Source organism: Setaria italica, chromosome V (genome assembly GCF_000263155.2).
Source record: "Setaria italica strain Yugu1 chromosome V, Setaria_italica_v2.0, whole genome shotgun sequence".
NCBI lineage: Eukaryota > Viridiplantae > Streptophyta > Magnoliopsida > Poales > Poaceae > Setaria > Setaria italica.
This window is the reverse complement of record NC_028454.1, coordinates 46,146,612-46,172,476: the sequence shown is the minus strand read 5'-3', so window position 1 is coordinate 46,172,476 and position 25,865 is coordinate 46,146,612. Positions and strand designations below refer to the sequence as shown.

Genomic DNA, 25,865 nt, shown 5'->3' with positions numbered 1-25,865 from the left:
GGTTGTTTTGGCTTTTCAATTTTTTTCCCATTAAGGGCATTGCCCGAATTTCATTACTCCAGAAAGTAACGAAATTACAAAGTTTTGTTCAACCAACCGGAAGTTCAGAAAGTAAAAGCAACATGTTAACTGACACCAGGAGATCACAACACTCAGGGCCTGTCACCTGGGCACCAACAGCTACAGGTTTTGTCAAACCAACACCTATCTGAAACCGGGAACAAAAGGAAGCCTACATACACCAACATCACTAAGCTTAACAGGTTTCCACTTGTTTTGTGGAATGTAGCTTCCAATGGGGGGACTCTGTTCTTCATCTACTGTATCAGCACCACTCCATTGTCTTCCGGCGTGGCCTCCAGAGGATGAAAGTGAAGCGCCGCATCCTTCAGAGCATCCGCTCCTGCCTCCAGATTCTCCTTGTCATCTAGTTTTTGCATACCTGCCCGATAAGAAAGAAGAAGCCAGTTGCATACCTGCCCAATACGATAAGAAAGAAGAAGCCAGACATATAGTCTCAGTAGGAGATTTAATGAGTTTTTTCTCAAGCAAGTTTTGTTTCTGGAAGTCCATAGAGCCCAGCAAATGGCTGCTAAACCAACCATATAATGTTGCTTGAACCGAGGCAAAGTGTTTCTCACCCAAATCCAATATTGATCAAGAGAGGATGGTCTACAATTAGTTCCTAAGACCATGGCAATTATGCTCCAAACATATCTAGCTAAGGAGCAATAAAAAAAGAGATGGTTTACATTCTCATCATCAGAGCAGAAACTACATCTCTTATCATCCTGCCAATTCCTATTTAGCAGGTTATCTTTGGTTAAAATGGCGTTTTGCTGGACCAGCGACATAAAATTTTTGATTTTCAGCGGTAATTTAGCCTTCCAGGTTTGTTTATGCGGCACTTCTATTTCAGAACTATACATATGTTTATACATAGATTTCACCGAGAAAATTCCAGATTTCTCCCAGCTCCATTTCGGGGAATCCTTTTCATTTGATAAGGCCCATCCCGTTAAAATATCTCTCAAGCTTCTAAACTGTGTTTTGACTTTTCTATGTCTAGATACATAATAATATCTATGAACCTAGAAAAGTCAAAACAATCTATAATTTGGAACGGAGGGAGTAGCAAAGCTTCTTGTCAGGAACAAGAGAGGGAAAATTGAATCAAACAATACATTTCTTTTAGTAGTTTTTCACAGGCCACAGAAGTTTATCACTATCGATGTACATACATAAGCAGACACGAAGTTGCACATCAACAAGAGTTTTAAACTACAGATTTTAAAAGCACAGCATATTGCATCTGCTCAATAGTCTTGAAACAGTTATTAAACTGGATTACAAAGTTAAGACAAGACTTGACAAGGTTTTCACGGTAACCTGACATTACACATCTCATAGTCATAGTCCCCTAGTACTATACAAATACAATCAACTTTTTATGCCTTTGGCTACGACAGAACAATTCACATGTAATTGCGAGAATACCGTCGATCTTCAGGAGCCCACTTATCTTCATATCTTCCAAGCGAGTATCCCGCAGCAGGTACATCAGCAAGATGTAGAGGATCGGGTTCTATGCCATAATCAGTCAGTGGTCGGTGCTCAAGAACCTTATCGTGTTCAACAACAAAATCTGGAATTTCAACCACCCCCTTCCTTATATCCACCCAGAGATATTCTAGACGACTAATGTACTTGATTTTCCAATACAACCTGCAACAGAATAATTAACAGAGGTCAGGAAGGTGTATCCAAGGTGAAACATCATAGCCACCTGTACACAACAGGTCAAAAAAACCAATCTAATTCATAAAAGAGCAAGCGATGAGATAACTGAGAGCAGTGCAATGTTTATTCACAGTTCATGTGGCACAACAGGAACAAGTTGTCCTATTCTACTATTCTAGCAGCTGGCGACTACATTTAAAGCTTCTATTCATAAGTTTATCTTATCACCTAAAGGAAAATGAATAGCATGAATATGTAATGTGTATGAGTATGACAATTTATACTTAGGGTTTAGGATACAGCAGGAGGATTACATTCAGTCTTGTGACATCCTTGTTTTGTTTGCTACTTCAAACTAGTAGTGCATGAGATCTATACAAAAGAGTACTCACCCTCCACTTAAGAATAGCCTGCCAAGTGTGGCAATGGCCAGCCTGGAGCGAAGTCCGGGATGCAAGAAGTAGAAAACTTGAAGCCGTTCCTTGTATTCAGGTGGGAGCTCCTCATAAATCGTCCTCAAGATTGACATCCCAGGGTTATTGTCATCTGACTGCACAGTACTGTGAATGTACAAGATGCAGAATGGACCCTCTGGTAATTCAGTGCGGAGCTTGAAGAACACATACTTCTTCAGGCGTTCACCATCAATTACTGGAGCTGGAAATCCAAATTCCAAAGTAAATGACACGTTAGCATTGACAATATAATGAGAAGAATCTGGAGACAAATATCATGGTAAGCTTGTAGCAGCAAAGCTTGTCGTCCTTTTAGTAGTAATAGCAAAGGAATAAAACGATCAGGTCTACTGCTATCCTTGTGGCACTAACATCAAGCTATTCCGCAAACAGTTACAGCATAAAATGATTAGAACAAAAAAATATAACTCCCGGCGGCGGAGGAACTTCAGTACAACAGAATAAGCTACAGCCTCAATCAAACTTTTCATTTAATACATGTAGAAAATATTTAGATGTTCTGCTGGAACTCTAATAAATTTATGATCACTTGAATCAAATGATCTACGTATCGGATCTTGGTGAAGAGCTAGCACTGGCATGCATTGAGTAGAAGTTAATTCGTACATAGTTCTGAATCTATAACAACAGTCCATCATCAAACCATTTTTAGGTGAAATAAGAATCACATCTAGCAAGTAGTCCACTTGATAGTTCATGCCCAATTACACCTCAACGCAGCTATAAATTTTCGGCCAAGACGAGATCTAGTTTGAACGAATCGTTACTGGAAAGTTCACACCTAAACCATCAAGCGCGTCATGTATTTGTATCCCCAATCACTAACTGACTAGCTGACAAAAACCCAAAGAGAGCGGGTGAAGGACTGTAAAGGGGGCGGTTGATGAAAAAGATGGGGGATGATTCGCGCACCCGGGAAGAACTTGCCGACGACGCGGACGATGGTTCGGCCGGCCCGGTCGGTGCCCTGGACAAGCACGACCTGGAGCTCCTCGAGGTCGGAGAAGCAGGCGTCGGCATCTGAGAGGTCGGGGAGGCAGTCATGCCACTCCTCGCGGTCGGCGGGGGTGAGGAGCGCGGCGCCGGCGTCGGTCGCGAAGTCGGAGCCCAGCACGAGGACGGAGAAGTCGCCCCCACCGCCACCGGAGCCCGACGCCATCGGTTGGTTGGCAGCCAGCCGCTCCGACTCGGCAAGCCGGCCGTCGACGGACAGCTGGGCTGTGGTTAAACTCGAGCAGACACCGCAGGCCTTAATTTTTTGCGGGGCCGTGACGCGATTTCGGTGGGGTCGGGCTTGCTAGGCCCATCCTTTATTTATGGGCCGCAACTCGGTTTGTGTGCTGGGTGGGTCGGATTTGAAGGCTGCCTTGAAAATAAAAAAAAGGCTGCGGCGGGTGATCGGTCCGAACCGCGACGCGGTTTGTGGGGCGGGTGGGTCATTGAAAGTGTAAGAGCAGCCGCAGTGAGTCGAGGTTTCATTTTTCTGTTTCCTCGTCAGGACAGGCATCGGAGGTTAGCGCACTGCAGGACGCGATGCTCAAACTAAAAAAAGCTAGCATCGATGATTGCAAGTATAGATTATAATTTCCATCGGCAGCTGTACCGCTGCTTTACCTGCTCACGGTCCAAAACAGGAGATGGAAACAAACGTCTGAAGTTTCTGAACCTTGTGCGTTTCTGCAATTTTGGCCGATTTGCCTCACATTTGAGTCTGGTTCATTTCTGCAATATAGGCCAATCTGCCTCAAATCTGAACCTTTTGCATCTCTGCAATTCCGGCCAGTCTGCCTCAAATCATAACCTGGTGCATTTCTTCAATATAGGCCAATGTACCTCGTATCTGAAGCTTGTGCATCTCTGCAGTTTCATTCAAACTGCCTCAAATCTGAACATGGTGCACTTCTGCCACAGCTAGAGGGCAATGGTCCGTTACAGGTAGATGCAGTGGAAATTGGTCAGCATTAGCTCATCATTACCTGCATGCCATCACACCACGCGGAAATCAAGGGAACGGATTTTCTCTGCCTACAAGTATCATCCCATCGGCCCGCCAATTGACCAGAGTGACCGCAGAACGCGCCCGGGCTGTAGATGCCAATGGCCCTTTGCTCATTCCGTCCCCTTGTCCTCCTCCTCACTATCTTCCTCGCCGCCTTCGCCGTATCCACACGCGCAACGGCCGACGGTAAGGCGCCGGCGCCGCCACCGGCGGACAGCATGTTCCTCCGGGCTTGCTGTGCCAACACGACGAACGCGTCCGCCTGCTACGACTCCCTCATCCCGTTGGCGGGATCCTTCCACGGCAACCGTGTCCGCGTCGCCCGCGCCGCCGCCGTCCTCGCGTTCGCGCGGCTCCGCGGCTTCCACGACGAGCTGCGCCGCCTCCAGCCGCGCGCCGGCGCCGGGAGAGTCGTGGACATGGCGCTGCAGTTCTGCGCGACGTCCGCCGAGGTGTGCCTCGGCAGTGAGGGAGACTCGCTGGCCGAGCTCCGGCGTCTCGAGACGGCCGCCGGCCGGAGAAGAGGGGAGCAGGCGGAGTGGGATCTGTACAACGCTAGATTATACGTCGGTGGGATAGGGCCCTGCGCCACGTTGTGCGTCGATGATTTGGCGAGCATCGGGGACGCGGTGCTCGCGTCGCCGGTAGGCAAGAAGGTGGTGGCCTGGGCCGCACCCGTGCTCCTCTACGGGGATATTGCAGCGGACCTTGTCGATTCCATAAAGTTGGGAATGTGACGCCATGTCGCACCCTAATGTGTGTTTGTTCTGAATAATCCATCTCCGGCTGAAATGCAATTTGTCTGGTGAGTGGTGACCGTGCCCAGTCGCTCAAGGATCAGGGCTATTTCCTGGAGGGTTCGTACGTTCAGATGAGGTGGTCTTCTGCACGATAATAATAACAAGCTGCAGATAAAAGCAGACAAGCAGTCACCACTGCGTCAAGAAAAGTGCTGGCCTCTTGTCGCTTTGTTTCAACAATCCCCTGGTGGCAGCTTCCTCGCTTAAACCAAAACTGTCAGTTTATCGCTCACGGGTCATGAGATTTGATGGAATTTCAACACTTGCTCTTTTACTTCTGAACGTTGATTGCCTCCTGAAACATTGTATCTTTCTGTGTCCCAGACGCCACTGGCAGCTATGTTACACGGATACAGATACGGTATCCATATTGGACCGATACGGATACGTGGATACGGCGTTTTTCTAAAAATCCTGATACGCGGATGCATTTCATTTTTTAATAAATAACAATAATGCATAATGAAATCGATGAAATCGGTAAAAAAAAATCTTTCATCAACGAATTCGGAACAACTATATCATGAAGCAAGCAATTCAGTCATACTAGTTAAGATTTTGCAAGCCTGACAGATCCTGCTCGCCGTTGACTAACCGTGTGTCCACTGAACTACTGGATCACCCGCTTTCGCCGCCGCGGATGTCTGCTGCCGAGTGCGCCAGGTGCAGTTGGGCAGACATTTCAAGAGGATCAGAATGGGGAGGAGGCTGTGTCATTTTTCTGAACTATCAATCATGTTGGCAAGAAGAGGAAAAGGATCTAGGAGACTGCCAGATTACGAATGCATATGATACTGTTCTTGTCGACTTTATTTTCAGTTTAACCTAGGATCATGTTGCTCGTTATGTCAATCATGGAGGAGTATTAGCTTCCTGTTATCTATAGTTTTAGACTACTCCCTTCAGTTCAAAATACCTACTATCTTTAAAGTACATGTTGTCGTACGACTTTCTAGCTATCTAATTTTACCCCTCCAAGTCCTTGTATGTAGTATCAATTAATATGCAAACTTCAGAAACGATTTGATGAGGATAAAATGGTCATTTCTTCCTACCTACTAAGACTGAACGGCAAACTATTTTGAACCAGAGGGAGAGGGAGTATCTGATGGGTTCACAGTTCATGATGTTCCCCGTGTCTCGGAATTATGAAATAGTAATTTTATTTGAACCATAAGCAGGAGTTGTGCCTATGAGAAGGAAGAAATTGATACAAGCAACACCTAGAAAAGGGGTGTGCAAAAACTGACAAATTAAAGGGCTACAGGGAAGAGAGAGCTCCAGTTTTATGTCTGGTCGGTGCTCGGTGGAACTCTAGCTACCACCCCAAAATGCAGTGTGAATTATCCTATGCTCCTGCCGCGTTTACGAAAAATGTTGTAACTCGACAACTATAGCTTTGGTCGGTTGAGTCGTGTAGGCAATCAGCATTTAGAGATTGAGAAGTTAACGCTGCATCTGCACATGTTCCGGCCAGTTCTACGTTGCCGTGCCCGTGATCCTTTGAACAATGTCGCCGTGACCGTGAGCCTATATATACGTGACCGCGCAGATCGTCCAGTCCGGGCAGTTCAGAGAAACCGGAAGCAATCAAACCTGCAGCCTCAGCCTCTGCAGTGTAGCATCACAAGCCCCCAAAGGGCATAAAGCCGGACGGGTTCAGAAGCTGCGATGGCAAACCAGACCGTCGACGTGGTGGTGGCCGCGGATGGCAGCGGCAACTACACCACCGTGGCCGCTTCCATCGCCGCCGCGCCGGCGAACAGCGACAAGAGGCACGTGATCCGCATCAAGCGGGGCGTGTACAAGGAGTTCGTCGTCGTGGGCCAGGAGAAGCGCAACGTCGTCCTCGTCGGCGACGGCATGGACGCCACGGTGATCTCGGGCAGCCGATGCTGCGCGGACGGCTACGACACACCACGCACTGCGGTTCTGAGTGAGTACGGTTCGGTTTGATCAAGGAAAGTTGTGCCTGATCAAACGCTAAAATGTTTGTTGCAAATTTCGATCTCCCTGCACGCAGGCGTTCAAGGGAACGGCTTCATCGCCCGTGACCTCTGCATCGAGAACACGGCCGGCCCGAGGAAAGAGAATGGGCAGGCGGTGGCGCTCCTGTCGCAGTCGGATCAATCCGTGCTGTACAAATGCGCGTTGCGCGGCTACCAGGACACGCTGTGGTGCGCGCGTCCGTCCTCGAAGCAGCTCTACCGGGAGTGCACGATCTCCGGCACCGTCGACTTCATCTTCGGCGACGCCGCAGCCGTCTTCCAGAGCTGCACCCTCCTGGCGCGCCTGCCGATCCTGGGGCAGGAGAACACGATCACGGCGCAGGGGCGAGTCAGGGCCGGCGACGCCGGCGGCTTCTGCTTGCAGTCCTGCACCGTGGCGGCCGACGAGGATCTCGCCGCCAGGGGAGCCGTGGTGCAGACGTACCTCGGCCGGCCGTGGAAGCCGTTCTCGCGCGTGGTGTTCATGCAGGGCACCATCTCCGACGTCGTGGACCCCAGGGGGTGGCTGCCGTGGGAGCGCCAAGTCCCCCCTGACACGCTCTACTACGGCGAGTACGGGAACGAGGGACCTGGTGCCGCGGTGGGTGGCCGGGTGAACTGGCGCGGCGTCCACTCCAACCTTGACGCGTCCGAGGCATGCTCCTACACCGTGGAGAGGTTCATCAAGGGGAACGATTGGCTGCCGAGTACTGGGGTGGAGTACAAGCCGGGGCTCTGACCGCGATTAGGCGCGTATGCGTATCAGTTTACCAGTCACACCTGTTTATACTCCAAAGTTGTGCTTAGTTGTATATACTCCAAAGTAAGTTGTGTTTAGCTTTTATATACTCCAAAATTGTGTTTAGCTTGTATATAAGTTTAGCTGTCCCCAAGGAATTTACTTTGTGTTCCCAAAAGTTCGTGTTGCTGCTCTGATAGTACATAAGATAATAAGTTGGTGTTCATTTACTAGCTTTATCAGGTAATTTTATTAATTGAGGGCAAACTGCCATGTACTCAATTTGTTCGGTTCAATTGCTGATCCAAAGAGCAAAATAAAGATGGCAACGGGCACAGAATGCCCGCATGCCCGCGGGCATGGAACCTGGTGGGCAAGGATACGAGCACCACTTCTTGCTCGTGGGCACGGGCATGGGCACAATCCTAAACTCAGAGGATAGTTCTTCGCGGGCAAAGAAATTTGTTATCCTCGCCCGCGTATCCGCCAGACCCACTCCACAGATCTGACATGTGGGACCTACAAGCAAAGCAAATATGTATATATACACAATTCTAAGGTTTCTTCCTGATTCAATCCACACCACACCCCACCCATCCACCCCAATCCCCGTCGCCGCCCCTTCATCTCGGTCTCTCGGAGACTTGGATTCTCGCCTCACGCTGCACTCAGCCGGCAGCCGCCCTCGCCGCCTCGAGCCGTCACGCGGGCAAGGCCACGACCACGAGGGGTGCCCCTGCGTGACCGCCGTCACCCATCCAAGCCGTCCCCCCTCCCTCGTCCCTATCCGGCCGCCCGCCCCTAACGCCTAAGCCTTGTGACCATGACCCTCCCTGTCTCCGTCGAGCTATTCTTCGGCCGGCAGCTTTCCTCCATTCAAGCAGCGTCCCCTGCTCCTTGGCGGACGGCCAGATCTACTTGTGCCTCTGTCTGCGCCAGCTGCCAAATATAGGTAATTTCTTGCCATTCACTTCAATGGTTCAACTAATTTTGTTTTGTAGACAAGATTGGGTGTAGGGTTCTTGCAAGCTAGAGTGTTGATTTGTGTCGTTTGTTGACATGCAGTTGCAATGGCAACCCCCAGTATCTCCCGAGTGCAAGCTTCTCATGGGACTAGTGCCTCCGGTCCTCTTGTGGCTGCAGATGCTAATGTTGATAGAGAGGTTCTTGACGTATCTGAGGGAGAAGATGATGAAGAAATTGATGTTCTGTTATCGTCGAACAATGTATGTTTGGCTGGTTGCATCTCGTCTCTCGTATGCATGTGAAACAAATAATCTGTGAACTGTTTTCTTTTTGAGGAAACATGAGGGGCATGCCCCTGTTGAAAATAAATTAAAAGAAGCAATAGCTCAAGAAAGGTACAGCTTAGTTTAAGGGTTGGAAGGAAACAAAAGGAAAGAAAAGAAACATCCAAGTAGGCAGCAAAGCAAAAGGAAGCGGCAAGAATTACAAAGCGTTGAGCCAATCTTCCATTGGCTGCAAAAGGCTGGGACACGCTCTGTGCTTGAGCAAACCAAATGCTGAAACGAAGATAGCTTTGCATTTCTGAACTAAGGGATCAGCTGCATTGAACATCCAGTCATTTCTAGTTGCCCATATGCTCCACATCAATAAGATTACGATTTCCATAAAGAAGGGCTTTGCGAATCTTTGTTTGATCTGTTTGACAATCCTCAGAATTGACCTTGTTGGAGTGAAACTAATCCCTATGGAGTTCCAGCATGCTTTTGCAAAGTTGCATCTAAAGAAGAGGTGTGCTGCTGTTTCACTTCGTTGAAGAATACATAACTCACAGGTGTATGAATCCAGGTTCATATTTTTTCCATCTTAGTAAATCCCTTATACTAAGTCTATCTTTAAAGAGTAGCCAACGGAATACTTTGTGCTTCATTTGACATCTTGACTTCCAAATCAATCAATATGCTGAATGCACAATTCTTTATCCCATTAAGTTTTTATACACTTTGGCTGTGGAGAACTCCTCATTTTCCCATATGTATGACCACTGGTCTTGCTCTGAACTTGGCTGTGTCTCATTGATGTGCTGTTGGAGGATTCCAAATTGTGTATGCGCTTATGTTGTTAGGGGCAAGTCAAAGTTTTGTATGAATTGTGATGTGCTCAGGGCTCCTGAGGGTGATATTCTGATCTTTGGCAAAAGATAGAAGCTCTAGGTATGCTTGTGATGGTATTTCACCATTCCAGAGGTCCTTCCAGAGAAGAATCGTTGATCCATCAACCACTATGACTGTTGCCAACCCTTTGTATTTATCGACTAGTTTGACAATATCCTTCCACTAGAAAGAACCTTTGTTCTGCTGCCCCGGCAACTTACCATTCCTGTAATAGTTTTCCCATACTAGTTTGACCCATGGAATGTCCAAGTTATTGTAGAACTTGTGAAGAAATTTGAGTAGCAGCGCCTCATTGTGGGTACCAATGTTTACCACTCCTAGCCCCCCTTGTTTTTTGATACACATACCATTGGCCAAGCAGCCTTTGAGTGTTTTTTAGAAGTTATATCACCTCCTCACCATAAACAGTGCTTCCTAAGCTGATCGAGCTGTTTTATCACTCCTTTATGTAATTTCAAGGTGAAGGCATAGAAGACTGCCGAAGAGGAGAAAACCGAGTTCACCATCTCTAGTTCCCTCCCTAGCTCAGGAACATGGAAGTGGAACCTAATTTCTTTTCGATCTTCTGGATGAGTGGTAAGAAGTGCTCCATCTTGGGTTTAGTGGTTCCAAGGGGTAGTCCCAAGTAGGTGAAAGGTAGTGAACCCTTCTGACATTCAAAACAAAAGTCTCTGCTAGACTCTGCAATTTGGTTTCAGAGATGTTTAGTGGGACCATCACAGACTTTCCATAATTAACTTTGAGGCCTGTTGATACTGCAAAGTTGTGTAGTAGGTGTTTGAGGTGTAGGAGTTGTCGTGGGCATGCTTCCATGATGAGCAGTGTATCATCTGCATATTGGATGATGGGGAAATCTGCTCTGCTCGTTGAGGTATTGGTAAGTTGAAGTTGACTAAATCCTTTTCTCTATTTACAATAGTTTGAAGGAGGTCAGCTGCTAGAACAAACAAGAGTTGGTGATAATGGGTCTCCTTGTCTAACACCACGTTTGCAATGAAAAACCTTCCCTGACACCCCATTTAGCAGGACCGATGATGTGCCCGTCTGGAGGATGGCTGTTATCCAAGAGATCCACTTGCTGCCAAACCTTTGTGCTTCATAATCTCCAGGATTGCTTTATGCTTAATTTTATCGAATGACTTTTCGAAGTCTAACTTTAGGATTACCATCTCTCTTTTAGATGATTTGCAGATATGGAGGTATTCAAATGCCCAGGCTAGACAGTCATGAATTATCCTTGTTATCAATGTGTGAACTGTTGAGTGACTATGTTTAATGTTATCAATGTGAACAATTTGTTGTGAATCTATATCTTCATATCTCTTGTAATGCACTATGGTTTATATATATGCTCAACCTGGATGAAATGCCCACAGATGGAGGGCGCGGGTGTGGTTTGTTGCCCGTGGTGGGTGGAGGGCGCGGGCGCGGGCGAGAGATTTATCTGGCAGGCCGAGCGTAAGAAGGTAGTATCCGCAGGCACCACGCCTGTTGCCATCTTTACTCACGGGTTGGCAGTAAGAAGAAAATGAGTTATTTTTCTACTTTTTAACTGCTAGCGGGCCCTACAGAGATCAATGCTTTCAACACTATGATAGCGTTTGGTTCAGCATTTTGTAACGTAATTAGATTACGGAGGACCGATACCGATACCGTTAAATGTGTTTGGTTTGCCGTAGTCAGTAATCAATTACCGTGTAATCAGATACTGGCTTGCACAAGTTCGATCCCGCCAGTCCATCGCTGTAATTGCTTCACGATGCCGATGCCACTAGCAGACTCGACAAAGTCTCTAACACTTGCTCGTGTTCCACCATCTTCCTCCCGTGATGAGCAGCTCCGCCCTCTCGTCATTCCATGCGGAAGAACTATGCTAACAGCCTGCGCACTGCCAAGGAATCGTCCCTCCGGCCCTCTGATTCTCCAATTTCATTTGTCACTCGTGGTCGGCGCGGGAAATGGCCACCCCCCGCACCCAATCCCCCTCCCTCGCCTCCCTGTTTTGGAGAAAGGAGAAGCTTTTTCCCCTTCAACCCCCTTCCTTCCCTCCTTTTTTCACCCGACCCCCCTCTCTTCAGAATTTGGACTGCGGGTTGATTCCATAAAAGTTGAGGGACTTTTTTTGTATAATGACCATGACGTACGAAAAAAATTGGGGACAAACCTTACTTGCTTTAATATTAGGTAGAGATACGCGCATCACATGTCCTCAACTAGCAAGGGACAAATAATGCCTTGAACGGTGTTGGGGATCACCCGAAAAGACGGTCACCCTCGAGGTCGCTTGAATTGGTGTTTCCTGCACAGCCCTATGAAACACTTAACCTCGGGAGGAGCTCCGTAGCTTCGGACGGGAAATGCGGCACTGAGAAGCAATTCCGGCCTGAAGTCAAGACGCACTAACCATTCTTTAAACTGAGCACTTCCAACTTCAGGCACCAAAAGCTAACCGCGAGTGCCAAGTTGCTTGCTATCTTTGCCGGACCGCACCTTCGTGACAGGGAGCGAAGCGCAAGGTTAGGCGTATCTCGGTCATGAGGCCAAGGCAATCTGGACTCCCAAAGTTGAGTTGATCTCAAGTACGAGGCGACGGCTTTGGATGCGAGATCAAGTGGTGTGATGGCGTTGAAGCGCTCAAGGCGGAATTCGCAGAGCCTTGTGAGAGCGCAATTCACGGAGCTATCGGGCGGCGTGAGAAGCGTGACCTCCAAATGACCTTTGTGTAAAGCATATTCTGGTAATGTATTGGTTGAGTAAGGGTGTTTGCGGAATGTAAAATGCCCTCCGGGACACTATAAAAGGGGAGTCCTACCTCGTTGTAAATTTTGCGTTCACTGTTGAATGAAAAGACGGTTCAAGTATCATTCCTGCTCCGTTGTGTCCTAACCTCGCCAGAGTTTGAGATACAACGATTAGAAAGATGGGAGAGGTTAGGGGTTGACTAAAAATGGCATACGCGATTTTGGTGGGCCCCGTTGTGTAGTGGGCGGCCGAAAGGCCTTGAGCTCGCGTCGTGGTTGGTTTTTTTTTTAAAAAAAAAGGGACCTGCTTGGGTTGTTGGAAAACCCCTCCCGCGGAGACTAGCTAGGCCCATCCTTTTTTTATGGGCCGGGACTCGGTTTTATGTGGTGGGATTTCCTTGAAAGGAAACGAGGCTCTGTCGCGTGGTCCCGCTTGATGGGGCGAGAGGTCTCCACTCAAAAAAGCACGATGCGGTTGTGTGGTGGGTGCGGGGATGCGGGGGATTCGCAAGAGGCGATAAAAAACAAACCATCAGCCGAATGGGTGCTGCGGGATAGTTAAATCAGTATCATGAGTTAATAGAGGAGTGGTACGGTTAACGAGCACAACAAATAGAATATAGATTCACAACATGCATACAAAATATGACAAAATTGATGACATCACTCGAATGCAAAACAGTCTACAAACCAAAAAAACTCTATAAATTTTAAATCGTATATTCAAATTAATTTTTGGTTACACTAATGGATTGCAAACAAAAAAAAATCTACAGACCCAACTTCGGGACGGAAAAAAAAGTTCGAAATCAACTGCAGCACACGTGATATATAGCCATGACGGATTTGAAGGCGTCCTTCGAAAGGAAACGGGAACGAGAAAAATATGACTGTGGCAGCGGTGGACAGAAGTCAAGAAGCATTTTTGGGCCGAGTCGCGACGCGGTTTGTGTGGTGGGTTTTGAAGAAAAAGGAAAAGAGCACAAGAAAAATTGGCTGCGGCTGTGGACAAGAAGCGTTGGGCCGAGCCGCGACGCGGTTCGTGTGGGGGAGGGAGGGAGGGATTTCAAGGCGTTGGACAAGAAGCATGAAAAGAAAAGATGGATGCGGCGGTGGACAAGAAGCATTGGGCCGTCCTTTTAGTTTGGGCTGGTTTTCTCTCTGCTTTTGTTTTGGACAAGAAGAGCAGCCGGCTGTGATCTCGACACTACCCAAAAAAAAAAAAGTGGAGCAGAAATAGCAAATGAATGGAAAGTGTCACAGTGGCAGAACCGCAGCAGTCCAGCACCTACAATAGGCTACAGTGGCAGCTGCACTTCCAGGAAAAGAAAAGAAAAGAGAAGAAAAGAAAAGAGGAGTCCATTTCGGATAGGGAATCCTCGCCGCATGTCAAAAGAGGGTATAGTGGTATAGCACGAGCACCAGCAGGCAGCCTCGCGTCCTGCCACGTTTTGGCATAACTAGCAGCGCTTTCCGGCTGCCGACGAACGAATCCATCCTCTTTCCTCCATCTGCCGGGTAGAGATCAGTCTCCAGAAAAACTTGTGTTGCCGATAGCCCGGCTGCTTTGGTGACAAGACAAGATGGCAGATTATTTTAGATCGATAAGCGTACGGTCAGAAGCTGGAACCGTACGCTTGCCTTGTCACAACAAGAGCAAGAGCCTAGTAGGATTATCAAGTGAAAAGCGAGCTTATTTCGTGCGCGCCTCGCAGTCATGGTCTCTTTACAGCAGATAAAAGAGAGCGTTTCCCTCAAGCGTGACTGCAGTCCAAGAATCACAGCAAGAAAGAAAGATCGTGTCATGCGTGACGCGATGCTGCGTAAGCCATTCGTTCTCTCTGGGCGATTCCGTGAAAGTTCCGACAAGGCGACCTTTGGCCGGTGTCTTCCGACACGTTGAAATTCTGGGGCCAAAGTCCAAGCCGCTGTTTTGTTTTTTCCAAATGTCCAAAGCTGTTGAATCAATACAGATGGAGAGGTTTCAGAGCGTCCAAACATGGGAATACACGGTCCAATGAAACGATGGAGTTCTTCAGTCCACCCAAACCGTTTACACATAAAAGTCAGAGGCGAGATGCCTCTCCACACTAGCTACACACCATGCTCGCCGTCATCACCCATCATTCCATCAACGACCTTTACGTAACTCGTAAGGTATCAATTCACGTTCATGTAGTGGCACTTGGTGTTTTTCTTTTTGCTTTTTTCTTGCCAAATGCAATCGTTGTTCCTGAATGTAACCAACGACAACTTCATGGTGGATGCCATCAAATGTTTGCGTTCCTAGGAAAGTTTATGCATTTCATCATCCAAAAACGGAGAGGGCACACTCACTATGAACAAAACAACGCATCACCGACTCGGTCCGACCTCAACACAAAATCTAACGCGACACCACCGCCCTACTAATTACTAAACAACAAGGACCAAAATAATACGTGACAAGTACGTGACGAGCACCTGACGCGAATACCACGACCGGATCTACGTCTCCTTCCCACAAAATACGGGAAGGACTACAGGGCGCCACCGCCACCGCCGACGCCGACGGCGCGCCGTGTCGGTGCGTCGTCGTCGTCTGGGTCAGTCGAAGCGGCGGCCGCGCCATGCGGAGACGGAGAAGATGGCGCGGTCCTGCCAGCACAGGAAGAAGGACCCCTTCTCCTCGCGCACCTTGAAGCCGTCGCAGCCGAGCCCCTGCGCCGCCCGCCGCGCCTGCAGCAGCGCGTAGTAGCTCATCGGCACGCGGCCGAACCCGGCGCCCTCCATCCGCGCCGCCCACCGGTCCAGCCTCTCGTGCCGCTCCCGCCGTTCGACGCCGTCGCAGGCCACGATGTTCTTGATCTCCTCCCCGAGGAGCCACCGCTCGACGCGCGCGCGCTCCACCGACCCGCGCGCCGCCACCACCTCCAGGCAGTCGAACAGCGCCGCGTAGTAGTTGAGCGCCTCCACGAACCGCTCCGTCAGCGCCGCCGCGTTGTGGCTCGCCTCCTGCTCCGTCAACACCATCAGCTTGGGCGACAGGCCCCACAGCGCGCCCAGGAACGCGTCCGCGCGCGACGTCGACGGGGACAGCCCGGACTCCGGGCTGCGCCGCTCTGTTTTATTGCTACTATTATTGTCCTTGCCGGCTCCGGCGGCGGAGTCGTCGTCGGAGGCGAGGAGGCAGTGCAGCTGGAGGCTGGAGGTGATGGCCAGCGCCTCGCCGGTCTTCACGCGGAGGGACTCCACGTCGAGCGCGTCCAGCCGGCAGACCACGGGGTTGAACTGGAACGGCACGTCCAGGCGCTCGGCCTCTTTGGTGAGCGCCATGGCCGTCTGGGCGAGCACGTCCTTGTGCTCATGGACGGCTGTGAGGCGGAGGTGCGGCGGGCCCTCGGGGCGCGCGGCGAGGAGGTGGAGGAGCTCCAGCCACTGGGTGGCGTCGGCGCCGCCGAGGTCGATGACGTGCACGATCTTCTCCGACTCCATCGCCTCGAGGATGCACTGGTTCGCGGCGGCGCCGGCGATGCGGAGGAACGGGCAGAGGTCGAGGAAGTGCCTGCGCGCGGCGGCGAGCTCGGCCGCGGCGGGCGCGGCGCGGGGCAGGAGCAGCGCCCGGCACAGGCCCGGCCACGCCCGGAGCGCGCGCCGCGCCAGCGCCTCCGCGAAGGCGGCCGCTACGCGCTGCATGGCGTCGCCGTCGGGCGCGGCGAGCGAGGCGATGTGCTCGAGCGCGGCGTTGGCGGCGTCGAGGCGGCCCGCGGCGGCCGCCGCGGCGCAGTTGAGGAGGAGGTGGATGAGGCAGAGGCCGCGCTCGTCGGAGCGGAGCTCACGGAGCAGCCAGGGCGGCGTCGGGGCGGCCGCGGCGGCCGGGTGGAGCGGCATGGCGGAGAAGTTGTGGAGCGGGGACGATGTGACCGACGACGAGGAGCCTTCGTCCTGGACCATCAGCCTCGGCAACTTTATCGAGCAGCAGGCAGAGCAAAGGTTCGGGCTTTGTTGGTGTTTCTTGTGGATTTATACGACCGAAATGGTATGGCTGAGGAACATTTGATGGGTGGCTGGCTGGCTGGCGCTGAGGTTTCTCGTCTCCTGACAGGAACGGCAGCGCCAAGGCCAAGAGGGTAAAGTCAGTGGGAGTAGGCGAATGCGACCTGCCAAAGCCTGCAAGCAGCCCTGCATGCAGAGAAACGGTGTGAGGAAGGAGACAGAGCAAGAAATTAGGGGGGAATCCACCAATAATAATCCAAGCGCAACAAACCAGATTTTTGGATTGGTATGGATTGAGCAACGAAATGAAACTCTTTTTTTTGAAATAAACGAAATGAAACTCTACAGTATCGTATACGGGCATATATGATATATCCACACACACACGCAGCACAACGCAGCGAGAAAGAACAGGAGGCAGGGAAGAAGAAGCGCCAAAGCGGAAAGGCCAAGCAGGTGGCAACAAGCAGGAACTGCTCGGGAAACAAAAATACAAGCCGGGGAAGGGGAAGAGGACAAAGGGAAATCACTGGTGGTGGGCAGCAGGCGTAGCAGGGGCGCCATTTATTTCTGCACTCCTCGTGAGATCAGGCAGAGCGGCAGCGATAGCTTTATCGTATTGTATTTACAACATGCTCATCAGCTCCATGGGAGCCCATGGCTGGCTCAGAAGCAGAAGCAGAAGCGAACACAAGAGAAGAGGGGAATGCTTTGCTTGCTCACCTCGGGTCGGGAGTCTTGCACGCGCCGCGGCCGCTCGCCCTTGCAGTTGCAGGAGAGGAGAAGAGGAGGGGACGAGAACGAGGCGCCGGCAGCAGCAGCAGGGGAGACGGAGGGGAGGACGAAGGCAGGTGGACGACGACAAAAAGCGAGGGGTTTTGTCGGCACCCGCGCGAGCCCACGCCGGTCTGGCCTCGACCTGACGACCTCGCCTCGATTTTGTTCACCACCCGCGCGAGCACCCCCTTCTATTCTCCTCAATCTACGTGGACGCACTCGCCCGCTACGCCACAAAACAAAACCGCTTTTGTTCTTTTCTCAAGCAAACGCCTCCTCCGAGTCCCTCTCCTAAACCCTGGCCGGATCCTCTTGCAGCCTGGTGAGGTGGGCATGATTCTCGTTCCTGAGGCGATGCGTGCTCACCTCTTCTGCTTCATCTTATGGCCGGCGTCTTCGATTATGCTTGTACAGCTGTACTACTCTACCTCTGCTCACACATGACTGACACATCCAAAAAAATGCTTTGCCAATTGCTAGAGGATCGATGAAAAATATCAATTTTTGTATGAGAAAGTATTTTTTTTCCCTTTGCCTACCATGAATCTTGCTATTCCGGAACGGGATATGGCTGGAGGTGAAAAAGTAAAAGAAAAAAAGGAAAAACGTGATGGCCCATCCCATGCGTAGTCATAGCGTATACTTCCTCCGTCCCAAAAAGAATTCAACTCTCGCTTCTTGAGAAGTCAAACAATTTTAATTTAACTAATTTTTTAAAAATAATACTAACATTTATGGTACAAAATAAAATAAGTACCATTAGATTAATTATAGAATCTATTTTCATACTAAATCTATTAGATTTAAAGGCGTAGATGTTTCGTAATTTTTTACAAATTTGATCAAAATTAAAATTATTTGATTTCTCGGGAAGCGGGACGGAGTGAGTAGCAGGCGTAGCTTTTGGCGTGACATATTAAATTGGGAAACCCCACGGCCCTCGTTATTCCTCCAACGCCGCAACACGACGGCGGCGCCGCAACAAAACAAAACGCCCACTTCTTCTCCGGGCCTCCCCCGCTTGTTCTTGTATCTTTCCTGCCCCGTCCGGGCTTGCCGCTGGCTTTATTCCCTAGTACTCGTATTTCCCTTCTCTCCGTGTGGCTGCAGCTTTCACTGTTTCACAATACCCTTCATTTCCTTTTTTTTTCTTTTCCTGCGGATAACATTGGTTTCATGAACAGAACAACAAGAGAAAAGACAAAGCGCATGTATGTAATTTAGAAAGAAACTACTTTTTTTTTGGCTGAGAGAGAGAAGTAAGTCACTAGCGTTCAAGATGGGCCAGCGTGCACGGACTAGAATAAATGCTTTTGGCGATGCGTTTGAAGCTATAGACAAGGGGAGCAGGCAAAGCTGAACACCAAGGATTGGCAGGAGGGGGAGGAGGAATGGAGTATACAGTACAGCATGTATGACAGCATGAGTGAGGATGTGAGGTGCACGCGAGCAGGGCGGGCGGAGTTGAATGCGGCTGCCGGGGTGCGTCCAAATGCGGCACTCCAAACAAAATGAGCCATCCACGTCCACGTCCACCCGCGGCCAAAATGAGCCTCCATCGAGAGGAGGGAGGGTGGCGGAGGAGGGCAATGATGCGGTTGAGCTCGGCAAAGCTCCAGCATGCAGCGAGGGGGGGCCGTCGCGTAGCTCGTCGGCGTGGCGTGCGGGCCTGCTGCCTATTAAAAGACGAGACGAGACGACCGTGGGACTAGGATGGGCAGCCGCGGGTGCGCTGCCGTCGGCCGCTCGCTAGTGGTGGTGGAGTGGAGGCGCCGGTCGCGCACCAGCACCGGACGGCCACACCACCTCGGTCGAGACGAAGACGATGATACCCCCCCTCCGGCCCGGCCATCATCCCCATAGAGGTAGAGACGATTGTCGCCGTCGCCGCCTCAGATTCTGTGCGTCCGTTGCGTCGCGTCAATGCACCTGCAGCTGCAGCCTCATCTTGGGTTGGGCTCTGCCTGTCGCTGCCATGCAGCGCATCCACTGCTTTCCTTTCTTCCTCGACGAAATCGCTACCTTGGCGTGCTGTACGAGGTCGCTTGCTGCATTCCTCACTCAGTACGACTAGTAGTTTGGATATCAGCTGCTAAACTTTAATAATGTCAGGTCGAATGTTTATATTCTAATTAGGAACATTAAATATGAGCTAATTATAAAACTAATCGTAGAACTCCTGTGCTAATTTGCCTGTGCTAATTTGCGAGACGAATCTATTAACCCTAATTAATCCATCATTAGCAAATGGTTACCGTAACACCACATTGTCAAATCATGAACTAATTAGACTTAATAGATTCGTCTCACAAATTATCCTAGCACCTGTGCTCTTTATCGTACCGGCTTCGTTACTGAGCCGTACCTGTATGGTACCACCGTACCACTCACTCGTCACCCAGCCTCTCCCTGCCATACCTGTGCGCCAAACAAGATGTGCAGACTCTCTCTCTCTCTGCCTGCCGCTGTATTTAATGGTTGGCCCTAATACGTCTCGACCATCCAGTGCGAGCCACACTTAGCATCTGCTAAACCGCAGTGCTGTAGGTAAATTTCGTGACCAAATATCCACTCGTGTTCTATTCTTCTCCCATACATGCGCGCAGGCCCTTTTGGGAGGCCATATGATGATAGCAAACAGCACGAGGCATACCTGATCAAAGTTAGAGAAGTTTGACTTAGATAAAGTTAGAATGACTTACGACGATTTGGAGCAGAGCGAGTACCAAGTAGCTAGATTGATGCAGCCTTTCAGCCTAAATCATGTCCATGTGCGCACCTAACACTACTTTCATCAGATCAGCTTGGGTGAAGCCGTAAATAAGATACGAAGCTAAAAGAAGGGCACAACGCCATCCGTGCCTTGTGAGTTGTGACTCGTCAAAGCAAGCAAAGCGCTCCCTAGATAAAAACCGCAATGCTGGGCAGGCAAACGACAACAGACACGTGGTCAAAGTTTGAGGAATTTAACTTACGATAAATCTAATGGGCTACGATTTGAAGCGAAGCGAGTGCTAAATAGCTAGACAACTGTTGCCTTATGAGGCTAGCTGGGTCATGTCCATGTGCGCCTCTCCCCCGCAAAATCTAACACCCATCGAGTTCCATTTCGTAAAAGAGAAGGGCATGGCACGATGCATCCATGCATGCGCTGTGACTCTTCAAAGCTAGCTACGGCCTAAATGGGTGGGTGGGCAAATCGCACCACCCTAGATGCAAGGTTGCTTGTAGGTCAATCAAGGAGCTGCTACTGAAATCTCATATGCATGCATGTGGTTACAACTTAAGAACGGTCCTGGGCTCAATTATAGATCGACCCTTTGTTTCGGTTCACAAAAGCTAAGGACTCCATCCGTAGCAATTTTTGTGTTGGTTCTAATAAGTCATCCACTTTTATATCTTTGTTTGACAAACAATATCTCTAATGATAATTTATTCAAACAGAAAAAAGCTACAGGTTGTGCCAATGCATTATTAGCTGTGAATACGTATTCATTTGACTAGCTAGTAAGAATGGTAATCCATACACTGCCATGTCTGGCTGCACGGAAGCATAACACCCGGGCGGCTCTAGCTGCTATGTATATAGGAGAGTTTTTGAAGCTGGCCGTGCGCCGGCGTTCTTGCCGCGAACGCGACTTTTTGGTGCGTCGTTCGCAGCTGCTACGGAGTAGTGGTTACCATCAAAGTCGCGGCAAAAAGTCAGATGAGAAAGCGTCAAGAAACCAATACAGAATTTATTCACGTGGAATATACAGTGCTTTAGGAGAAGGACGTACGCTTAGTCCTATCCAATTTCTAGTCTGCTGCGCTGTCCGCCGTCCGTCGATCGGCATCAATGTGGAAGCGGTGCTTGTCCTGTTGTTAATTATCCACGGTAGCTCATCCGTATCTTCGTCTTCGTATACTTCCTCCATTTTAAATTGTAAATTGTAGATCATTTATAGATATTATTTATTATGCATATAGATATACGCATATCTGATATAAAAAAAACTAGTACTACATAGCTATAAAAGAAAACACAAACACAAACGAGCTAAAAAACACACAAATGACTGAATGAGCTGGCTGATGGAACAAGAGCGAGAGCTATAGGCAGAGGCATGCGTGTGTGAGTTGCTGCACCTGCGCACCGACGGATGTACGGAGGATCGGTTGGGAGTGGGTGCCAAAGGTTGCGACTTGCGCGTGTACCACTTCGTTCGCAACACGTGGGCACGGAGATTTTTAACTTATCGGTGAAGACACACGACCACGGACTGGTGGCCGGTGCCGGAGCAAAGCTGTGGGCAGAATAGCCAGGCCAGGTGGAGGCGCTGGTGAAAGGACGGGCCAGATTTTCTCCCACATCACGTTTGCACTAGCTTGCACCAACGGCAACGGGTAGCAAGTAGATCGAGGATCGAGACTAGGGGTGTTTGATAGTAGTGTTGCATGAAAGAGTAGTGTTGCATGAAAGACTAGGGGTGTTTGATACTAGATGCTAAACTTTAGCAGTGTCATATTGGATATTCGGATGCTATTTAGAAAAACTAAACATAAGTTAATTATAAAACTAATTGCAGAATCCTGGGTTAATTCGCGAGACGAATCTATTAAGCCTAATTAATCCATCATTAGTAAATGGTTACTGTAGCACAACAGTATCAAATCCTGAACTAATTAGATTTAATAGATTTGTCTCGCGAATTAGACTCCATCTGTGCAATTAATTTTATAATCTGCCTATGTTTAATATTCCTAATTAATATCAAACATCTGATGTGACATGTGCTAGACTTTAACGGGTAGTATAAAAAACGCGTTGTCATCATTCTACCTTCTTCAGACTCACCAGCAAACTGAGCCTCCAAAAGTTGCTGGAAATCGTTAGAATGTTTTGGTACAAGCCATTTCATTATTCAAAAGTTTGTTTCGGTACAAAGAGAAACCCTGCACTGCTGGCCTGCTACGCATAGGTACCTTCGTGGCTGCCTTGCCCTTGCGTGCATATATAATCGGTCTAAATTCTTGGCTAACACAACACCACGCACAACCGCCACATGTTAGCTAGGGAGAGTACACAGACACGGTTGCCTTTTTTTTCTCTCCATTTGTTAAGCCTCCCTAGCTAGGAATCTTGTTTCCTAGTGGAATTGAACTCTTTTCTAATCCAGTTCCTACATGCGCTGCTGCACTGTATCATACTTTGAATATTGAGCAGCTTAACTTTAGCTTCCCCTTGCATTGGTCTTCTCTTAATGCGCGCCGATTTTTTTTCCTGTCATTTCGTGCGCGACTGAGGTGTCTGATTTTGACCATACCGGAGTAATGAATGACGACTTGAATTTTTGAAGCCAAACTTGTCCTTATTGCAAGCTGGCGGACGGGTCCAAAGCATCGCGTCGTTGGAACCCAAGATCTTGGATTTTTCTTCCATGAAAGACAAGGTATCAAGCTACCACCTGAACTGTTGATCGATGCCGCAATGGTTTTTTTTTTTCTCAAATAGTTTTTTCTTCAAAATGTTTAATAAGACAAAGAAAAAAAAATATGAGTCTCTGATCTCTTGTGGGTAGGTTCTAGAAAAGGTGCCACGAGTTTGTGATGAGCAAGACCATTACTTATTCAGCTATTCGTCGATTTATCACTACAATAAAGATATTGGCAACTCATGATAGAGTACAGCAACACATTACTTTTTTACATGACTTTACTCTTGACATTTGACACTACATTGAAGGGCACCCTCTAGTAGTCCAGGGATTTATCATTTTACCACCAATAAACAGCGTATTGTTCATGATTAACATAGAAATGGAAATGCATGTCAATATATTACTAATGTTTTCCTTTACACTAATCCTACCACTATAGTTACCTCCATTTCTCTCCATAAAAGAAATACGATTCACTATGGTCACCAATACATATTACCTTAAATACTATTTCAATGCACACAAATTGCAATTCTTAACAATTTGTAGTTTTCTACTAATTGTTCATCCAAAAGAAAATATTAACCATATGACATATATACTTTTACTACATACATTTATATTGAAAATGGTCATTTAAAACCAATTGGACAGGGGACTGCAATACCGACTCATCAGCGTGTAATAAGCTCATCAATATGATTGACCGTTGTACATGTTAGTATTAATGAAGCAACTAACAATTCTACTATATACTAGAAATAAGAAAGCTGCATGACGTTATGACCTTGCAAGACGCTCCTCCACACGGATCTCTCTCACAAACTTACGCACTCCCTGCGGCGTGGCACCATCGCCGGCACTGGCGCCGGCCTCGTCGGAGGAGGAGTTCGTGGCATCACGGTCGTCGCAGAAGATGCGAACCAATTTGCGGACCAACTGTTACGCCAGGCGCGCCAGCATGGATATTTTCAGCCGCCAGCTCCTGCTTGACCTTCCGCTGCCTCGCCGCCGCCGCAATCGCTGCTGCCTTGTGGGTTGCTTCCACCAGACTGATCGTTGACATGTGAGAGATATAGGGGAGTTGTTGAGATAAGGAAGGAGAGAAGGTATGTATCTCTTCCGCAAATTTTAGGATCCGCTATTTAATTTTTGGATTTGGCAAACAACCCAATCATTAAGGATATCTCTTCATTAATAAATTGCCATTTGTTCCGAGATATTTCTCTCCTCGCAAAATCTTCCCTCTGTTGGTTTTTTTGCACGTTTTCAAATACAAATTTGGGAAGAAAAATGTATAAATCATAAATTTAGTCAATACAAGGGCCACATGTAAGAGTTGTGTTGCATAAAAAAAATATAAGTCCGTTCAGTTTGAAGATTCAGAAAATAATTACAATCCTTTACATTTTAGTATTAATGAAGCAACTAACCATCCTATTATATTATATACTAGAAATAATAGCTATATTATATACTAGAAATAATAGCTGCAGGATGACTGCTGATAGGTTCAAACTAGGCAAGTGAAAAATACCCGACCCTTAGTTTATTTGTTTGTCAGCGCACAAACCATCCCTATCCACATCAAATTAACTCATTTACTCATCTCACTCTGCCACTTAAGCAAGGTAGTGTGGCTGGACTTACATGTAGATCCTGCATTAAGAGTTGGATCCTAAACTTAAACCTCCCATTTAATATGTGGATCTCACATAGACTAGAACTAAACTCGTGGGTTAAACCATACGAACCAAAAAAACACATCTCAACCCACCCTAACAGCCTAACTCATCTTTTTTGTAAACCCAATACACCCAACCCATCAGATACTACACTCATTTGGGCCATCCAATCACGACTCACCCTTGTAAAACCCATTCCAACCAGCCTCATTAGCGGGGCCAGTTGCAACCAACGAACCAGAAGATCCAAGCCTAATAAGTTTGCACCCGTCGGCGGCCGCTCGGCACCACTTGCACGCTCCCATCTCTCGCCATTATTCTCTCCCGGTGAAGAACAAACAAGCCAGCAAGAACGCTTCGCGAGGAAGAAATACACGTCACCTACTGCTAGTGCTAGCAACAAGAGGAGGCATGGCAAGGGAGTGAGGTCAGGTCAGGCGAAGCGAACAAGACGGATAGAGAGAGCGGCCGCATCCGTAGATATGGATGGATGGATGGATGGATGGATGGATGGGGGTAGCATTAGCAATAGCGAGCAAGTAGAGCGGTAGCAGCCAGCAGGCGTGCACGCCAGCAGCCGTGGGCTGTGGCGTTGTCGCGGCGCGCGCTTTTGGCCACCCGGGGGGGCGTCGGCACCCGCGTGTCCGCAAACCGATTCTTTGGACGCATAGAAACAGGCCAAGCCGTCGCCACCGCCCACCGCCACCTGACCTGGGTTGGTTTGGTTGGCTGCGGGCTGCCTGGTCTCCGGACGCGACCGCTCGCTTGTTCCTTGTGGACGCAAACGGATGGATGCCGGGAATTAAACAAACGGATAGGAACAAGCGCAAGCAAGCAAAGGCCCGAGCCAGATGCCGACGGTTATCGTCTGGCTTGGACTTTGATGCTGCCAACGCCGTGCCGTGCGTGGTTTGGTTCCGGGCGCAGCGCGGCGACAAGCGGAAGCGGAGGTGACGGTGGGGGAGTGGGCGCGCCGTGGCGTGGGGGCTCGGTTTGTTTGGACGCGTCCCGCTCCCTGCGCCAACTGCCAAGCCAAGCTTTGTCTGGCTTCGGTTGGGAGGAACCGGGTGGATGGCGGGGCGACGGGGGCGTGCATCAGCTGCGTCTATCCGTGGCGCTACGGGACGCCCGCGTCCGCTTGGCGCCACTCGCCCAAGCGGTATGGCGTGCCATTTTCTCCCCCTCTTTTCTAGCGACACCCGCTTGTCCACTTCTGCTCCTGCCATTTCTACTCCAGTACTCTTGTCTCTGGCTCCTAGAGTCCGTTCCTGGTTATACCAACTACCATTAGATTGTCATTTTGTATTGCTAATGATCTATCAAGTACTTATTGGGTATATGAAAGTCTCCCTCGGATTAAGAAATTCTGACGCCCGCCCGCCCCGCG

At 49.0% G+C, this 25,865-nt stretch overlaps 4 protein-coding genes across 7 annotated transcripts; 2 read left to right on the top strand and 2 right to left on the bottom strand.

The window, feature by feature from the left end:
• Positions 1–19: 19 nt before the first annotated feature.
• On the bottom strand, positions 20–3,429 carry LOC101763290 (protein GDAP2 homolog). 3 transcript variants are annotated; one of them, XM_004971182.2, is made up of 4 exons: positions 3,129–3,429; positions 2,133–2,397; positions 1,498–1,725; positions 20–476 (listed from the first exon to the last, which is right to left on the bottom strand). In XM_004971182.2, exons 1-4 carry the CDS (start codon positions 3,373–3,375, stop codon positions 428–430), a joined length of 789 nt encoding a protein of 262 aa, XP_004971239.1. In that variant the 5' UTR covers positions 3,376–3,429; the 3' UTR covers positions 20–427. The 3 variants fall into 3 exon arrangements, with proteins under 3 accessions (XP_004971239.1, XP_004971241.1, XP_004971240.1); XM_004971184.2 differs by having other exon boundaries at positions 20–442; positions 3,129–3,428; XM_004971183.2 differs by lacking the exon at positions 20–476 and having other exon boundaries at positions 1,166–1,725; positions 3,129–3,427.
• Positions 3,430–4,313: 884 nt separating this feature from the next.
• On the top strand, positions 4,314–4,952 carry LOC101766545 (uncharacterized protein Os08g0218700/LOC_Os08g12160). The gene has a single exon (XM_004972284.3). The coding sequence runs from the start codon at positions 4,314–4,316 to the stop codon at positions 4,950–4,952; it is 639 nt and encodes a 212-aa protein (XP_004972341.3).
• Positions 4,953–6,686: 1,734 nt separating this feature from the next.
• LOC101766137 (probable pectinesterase/pectinesterase inhibitor 32) lies at positions 6,687–7,849 on the top strand. Its single transcript, XM_004972283.2, has 2 exons — positions 6,687–6,951; positions 7,039–7,849. The coding sequence occupies exons 1-2, from the start codon at positions 6,687–6,689 to the stop codon at positions 7,740–7,742; spliced, it is 969 nt and encodes a 322-aa protein (XP_004972340.1). The 3' UTR covers positions 7,743–7,849.
• Positions 7,850–14,848: 6,999 nt separating this feature from the next.
• On the bottom strand, positions 14,849–17,702 carry LOC101755443 (scarecrow-like protein 3). 2 transcript variants are annotated; one of them, XM_004971163.4, is made up of 2 exons: positions 17,320–17,702; positions 14,849–16,782 (listed from the first exon to the last, which is right to left on the bottom strand). In XM_004971163.4, the coding sequence occupies exon 2, from the start codon at positions 16,552–16,554 to the stop codon at positions 15,208–15,210; it is 1,347 nt and encodes a 448-aa protein (XP_004971220.1). In that variant the 5' UTR covers positions 16,555–16,782; positions 17,320–17,702; the 3' UTR covers positions 14,849–15,207. The 2 variants fall into 2 exon arrangements, with proteins under 2 accessions (XP_004971220.1, XP_022682001.1); XM_022826266.1 differs by lacking the exon at positions 17,320–17,702 and adding an exon at positions 16,868–17,274.
• Positions 17,703–25,865: the final 8,163 nt, after the last annotated feature.

Coding starts and splice junctions, on each gene's coding strand:
- LOC101763290 (XM_004971182.2), bottom strand. CDS start 3,375: ATGGCGTCGGGCTCCGGTGGCGGTGGGGGCGACTTCTCCGTCCTCGTG. Junction 1,726..2,132: donor AGGCTATTCTTAAGTGGAGG/GTGAGTACTCTT, acceptor ATTCTGTTGCAG/GTTGTATTGGAAAATCAAGT. Junction 477..1,497: donor TGGGCTCCTGAAGATCGACG/GTATTCTCGCAA, acceptor CGTATTGGGCAG/GTATGCAACTGGCTTCTTCT.
- LOC101766545 (XM_004972284.3), top strand. CDS start 4,314: ATGGCCCTTTGCTCATTCCGTCCCCTTGTCCTCCTCCTCACTATCTTC.
- LOC101766137 (XM_004972283.2), top strand. CDS start 6,687: ATGGCAAACCAGACCGTCGACGTGGTGGTGGCCGCGGATGGCAGCGGC. Junction 6,952..7,038: donor ACCACGCACTGCGGTTCTGA/GTGAGTACGGTT, acceptor CCCTGCACGCAG/GCGTTCAAGGGAACGGCTTC.
- LOC101755443 (XM_004971163.4), bottom strand. CDS start 16,554: ATGGTCCAGGACGAAGGCTCCTCGTCGTCGGTCACATCGTCCCCGCTC.